The sequence below is a fragment of the Phaethon lepturus genome, unplaced genomic scaffold (genome assembly GCF_000687285.1).
Source record: "Phaethon lepturus isolate BGI_N335 unplaced genomic scaffold, ASM68728v1 scaffold6601, whole genome shotgun sequence".
NCBI lineage: Eukaryota > Metazoa > Chordata > Aves > Phaethontiformes > Phaethontidae > Phaethon > Phaethon lepturus.
This window is the reverse complement of record NW_010518366.1, coordinates 25406-30873: the sequence shown is the minus strand read 5'-3', so window position 1 is coordinate 30873 and position 5468 is coordinate 25406. Positions and strand designations below refer to the sequence as shown.

The 5468-nt window shown below is 40.2% G+C and overlaps 1 protein-coding gene across 1 annotated transcript; it reads right to left on the bottom strand.

Moving 5' to 3' along the window:
- Window positions 1–490: 490 nt before the first annotated feature.
- On the bottom strand, window positions 491–3999 carry MMP7 (matrix metallopeptidase 7 (matrilysin, uterine); the record flags this gene model as incomplete). Its single annotated transcript, XM_010296703.1, has 5 exons — window positions 3892–3999; window positions 3134–3357; window positions 2879–3027; window positions 1186–1311; window positions 491–652 (listed from the first exon to the last, which is right to left on the bottom strand). Coding segments are annotated over exons 1-5 (769 nt in total), but the record flags the coding sequence as incomplete, so codon positions are not given.
- Between the last annotated feature and the right edge of the window lie 1469 nt (window positions 4000–5468).

Sequence of the window (5468 nt, the reverse complement as noted above, 5' to 3'; positions counted from 1 at the left end):
TTCCTAGTGTTCCTTTAGCATGCCCGGAGGAAGGTGGTGCCTAAAGAAAAGCAATCCTGGCAAAGTTTACCTTGTGAGGTCAGTACTGGTTATGCTCTACTCCTACTGCTGAGTAGTTTCTGCCTTCACTGAACTGTCCCATTGACTTGGTAAGTGGCACAGTATATTTCATTTCCCTACCAGTGGTCTGACTCACTGAAACAGCTCATTTGCAGAGCAAGGTCCATGGGATTTGTTTGGCAATATGTAGGTGTGCAGGAAGACAGTGCACCAGGCTGCTGCACTGCTGCTCAAGTCACCTCTTGGTTGCAGTGGGGATGATCATACAGAATGAAAATAGTGGATGGAAGTATACAAGAATGTGTTTTCCCCAGGTTTGTTCCCCTTCTTTCTTTTTGGTAATATGACGAGGCCCTTGCAATCAAGGAGAGTAGTGAAACCTGTACCCCAGTAGGTTTTATCTTAAAATGAAATCTTATCATGAGTTTACCGTATAACTTCTGAATTCCTCGCCTATCATCCTCTGGAAGTTTGAAGGTTGCTGGGTTCACATATGAGTAGATAGGGTACATCAGAGCTTCACGGTCATTTGAATGAGCAAGTCCCAAAGAGTGGCCAAATTCATGAGCAGCAACAAGAAACAAATTAACTTCTGCAGCACAGAAACATAGAAAAGTATGTTAAGGGTATGGCATTTCTTTTAGCATACAAAGAATAGAAGTAGCAGGGGAAATGATATCTTTCATTCCCTTGGAATGAAACCTCAGAATTTTGATTGGGTATTACTGAACTTTCGTATGTAACTATAATATTTTAATAAAAACATTACTGAGCCCTTGCATATGCATCTAGAGACCCTGAGTCTCTTTCCAACTCTGCTTTTAGTCAGAACCTTATTCCTACACGCAAGTCATTCTACCTTTTCATAATTTATGCAGAAAACAGAGGGTCATAGTCCTTGTTTAGCCTGTGAAAAGTGCTTTCAAATAAGGACAAAGCAGGCATTATGTGGCTGCTAATGATGATGAAGCACAAGTACTTAGAAAGGTAGTTGAAAATAACAGAAATGTTGATACTGAAATGGTACCGAAGCATGAAGAGTTATGGAAGGCATTTCCTATGGCTGTGTTCTTCTAACATGTACAATATTTGCCTTTCCCCTTCATACACACATGTGGGTTTTACCTCGATTGGTCTCTGACCACTTTTCATCATCATCAAAATGAGCATCTCCACCAAGCCCTTCTCCAGGTGCAAATGCATGAGCTAGTGTGTTACCTCTTCCATCAAAAGGATATCCATCACCATGTGCTGCATTTGAAAAGAAATAAATGTCATCAAATGGCATAATTTGTAATGTTCAAATTCATCAAATTGAAGCCTGTTGCTTGTTTGTGCTAGTTTTGTTCATTACCGTTACTTAAAAAAAAAACCCCTACAATAGCAGCAAGGTTTAGGAAACACTCTCCAAATTCATGACTTAAGCTCAAAATTTGTATTTGAAAATTCAGGCTGCTGCATGTTTCAGAAAAAGCTGAACATTTTATTCTGAGTCTTTGTTAGAAATGTGTTTCTGAGGCAGCAATCGGGTTATTTCAGAATAAATACTTAATCCTTGACAACATTATAAGCACCTGAATGTTTTCAGTGTTGGAAAGTGCTGGCCAACATTACTTGTAAACATTCTCACTTGTACTGATTTTGGTGGAAGACAATGGTTTGGGATAGATAACTATGTTCCTGAAGAGCTAAGTTCATTTGTCCCCAGCCTTGGGGTATGGTCTATTACCTACTTCTTTTACAGCGCATGTGGAATGTTACCGATTCCCACATTGAGTGCAAGAGCTGACAGGATGGTATATTTGTACCAGCCCTGAAAATTTCCCCCAACCCCTTAGTAAGCCTCTGACTTGATTGAGGGGTATTTGGGGACTCAAATGCCACTGTGTGTCCTTTCCCCAGGCCATGTGGATGGACTTTGGTGCAAGGCTAACACAGGCAGAAGAGACCTAGTTCTAGTGTGTGATGAGGGATTAAAACCCGTTCCAGCTTGCAGGATCCTTTCTCACTTTGGCATATTAGTCCACTCTTTATGGCAACATAATATACTTCCCATCAGTGAAGCATGAGCTTGGGACGTTTCGGTGTTTATATGCAGCCATCTACCTGTAAGCCAGGTGTCTGATCTTCACTTACAGTCAATGGAGATCTAGTAAATATTGTCAATGGAGCTAGAGAACAAGTCAGGTAACCTTAAAGTAGGCATTTAGTTTGGCTAAATTGAGTCAGCTTAGGTGCCAGGCACAAGTTAAAGGTATGGCTACATTCATGTACTAGTCTGGATCACAAATGAGCTTTCTGAAGTGACTCCACTCCTCATCTGCATTTACCATGCTTTGGCTTGCACCTTGGGGTGCACCAATGGGATTTCTTCTAGAAAAAAATCAACCAGAAGATACTCAAGGGAACCAGACTAGATCTAGACTGAAGTAAACCTGCCTGAACGTGCCTGAATCCAGCCTGTGGAGGCTGGATCTTCAGAACCAACTGGTTTGCTCTACAGATCTGTTCCCATTAGTGTGCACTATTTGTCAAGGCAGACAGAGCCTTGAACATCTAAATTTAGGTGTCTCATTCTGGAGCTGAATTATCCCTCCATTTCACAGCTGTAACTCTGAAAGGATTTTCTAATGTTTTCATAGGAGTAAAGCTGAATCATAACATATACATTTGGTGGCATGATATAGAGAAGATAAAATTTATGCAGACTTCAGAATAATTCCAAACTCTTTGTTCTTTCTTAAAGCTGTGGCTTTAAAAATGCATGCTTTGAGTCAAATATGTGCCATTGTATTTTAAAAATGAGAGGTATTCTCACCAAGATGTGGAAATTTAATCATAATGTCTGCAGGTTTTTTAAACACTCTTCGGAACTGCAGTGGAGTCACATCACTCCATACCATAAAAGCTCTTCTAATTGCATCATCCACATTCTTTCGGGGTAGATCAGGTGTATAATTGACAATCCTGGCAGCAAAAGGGAACAGATTAATATCATTTAGGGTGTGAAGGAAACCCACATAGTTAAATACAAAGCAACCACTTTCCCCATAAAACCTAAAACATCACTAACTTGTAAGTCAAATGTGTCTTTTTCCATGTTGGTTTTCCAGGAAATGTTCTGTAATCTGCTATATCGGGGACTCCACATCTGGGCTGTTTCATAGTTTCTTCTGTTTCTGCATCTAATTTTCCAGTTACAGGCAGGTGGAAAAACCTCTGCATTTCTTTAATCCTCTCTTCTAAGTTTAGGTTTTGTGTTTTTGTAAAAAGTGGAAAGAATTTATCAAGATATGCCTGCAAGAAGAAAACAAAAATAAAAACTAATACATATATCTGTGATCTTTTGGTAATTGCATTTTACATTTGATTGAATTGTTTCACCATCCTGTAGTCATGGCTAGTTTTAGATGTATTTTTTTCTTCCCATTTCAGTTTACCAAATGCTGTTCTCTCTGTAGTGTAGATTAGCATATATAAAAAGAAATGCAATAGCATCAAAACACTGCAAGCAAGAAATCCTTTTAAGTAAACACAAGTTACTGAGCATTCAAATCCACAGCCTTCCAATGTAGTCTACATAATATTTTTCAGATGTTTTAAAAATGACATGCTCCCCTTTATTTACCAGTTGGAACTTGGTCTTTTTTGTAAGTTAGACTTAGGGTGTCTAAGCCAGTCAGCAAGTTTAAATTGTTTTATGTCACCTCTGCAAAAAATGTGGTAATGTAAGATAAGAACATAATATAAACAGGTAGGAAAGGAATGTAGAAGCGGAGTCAAAAATCAAGTTATTCATGACGCAGTTAAATCGTCCCCCTGGTAACATACCTTTACATTCTCAAAGCCTGTGTTGCTCCATGATTCTGGTTTAAGTTGTGCTGGAAAAGCAAGACTCTCAGGTAGGAAGATGGCAGCACAAAGTAGGAGGTATTGCATAGTGCCCAGCTTGCCAAGGAGCCTTGCTACGGCAGAAGGGTTTGACCTTCTGTCTCTCAAGACCACAGCTAAAATGCTTATATAGGTTCTGATAGCTCCAATCAGCAGCACATATGTGACTCACTTTTCGGTGGTGTTAATGTAATGTCATCACTATTCTAAGTAAATAAAAGAATGTTAAACAAATCTTTCCTTTGACTTCCCTGTTGATGTCACGTCACAGCTGGCAGCCAGCTTTGGCTCTCTCTTTTCATATTATTCCAGTAGTGAAACCACAGGGTCATAGGGAAGTTCACTTTTTGTAACTTCATCAGTACAGTTACTGTATAATCACTTCTTACTGCACTTCCCCCAAGTTCCTTATACACAAAGGCACTTTGCAACAGCCTTTTGGTCAGACAGCCTGCCTGTATGAGTTGATGCAGAGGCAGAGGTGAGGTGGATGGGAGCACTATCTCACTGAAACTACTGGCGTTTCCTAGGGAGCATGCACAACACTGTCTAGGTAGTTGTTCTCATTCAAATTTTCTGGTGAGGATGCTGCAGGAAATCCAGTTCAGTGAAGTTAAAGAGGTTTCTGATGTTTTTACAGAGATCAGAAGAGAGGTCTTTAAATGTGCCCTCTACAGAAAGGAGCCTGTGGGAAGCCTTTGCCCCTTTCCTCCTAAATGAGATGGCCTTTCAGGAGAGTCTCTTCACATTGGAGAACTAAATATAAAAGACAGTTTACAAGAATGGGTGAAAGCCCTCAGGAAAAAAGAGAGGAGCCTACCCTGACAAATGTGGAGCTATCTTCTACCTCTGGCTGTCGCAGTGAAATCTGATGGAGGTCCATGAAGCACTGGCAGGGAAAACCAAAGCTGAGCAGGGCAGACACAACCTTCCTGGTCCCCTGATACCAACACTGGTCTCAGCTTCACTCCGTCAAACACCACTGGAATTGATAGTTTTTGAGGAGTGGAAACACCAGTCCACAGGCTGGCTTGTGATTTTTTTCAGGTTGTGCGGTTTTGTGACCGTATTACCTCTAATCTGAAAGGAAAGGTGCATAAATGGGAAAAGACCATTACTGTTTCTCACAGTAGGACAGCTCGTATGGGTATTAGCTGAACACGTACAGAAGAGTTTGTGGGTTACTAGCTTAAGCCCAATGTACTTCTGACTGACGTGATGAGAAAGACTTTGATTTCAGAGAGAGATGTTCTATACCAAAACACTTCTGAATTATGCAGGAGAGGACTACATTATACAGTAATGTCTGAAACAGTTGCTGAAGAAATGATGCTTCCATCTGATAGTGAAAACAGCCCAGATACCAGCCATGTGATTATTTCTGTACATTTCGATAGACTTACAGGAAATCTACTGATGTCCAAATTTTAAAGCTCAATGAAAAAAGCTGGTTTATTGTTAGGAACAGGTTCATCTTTTTCTTCCTCAACAACTGATTTTATGTCTGACTGTGGCAG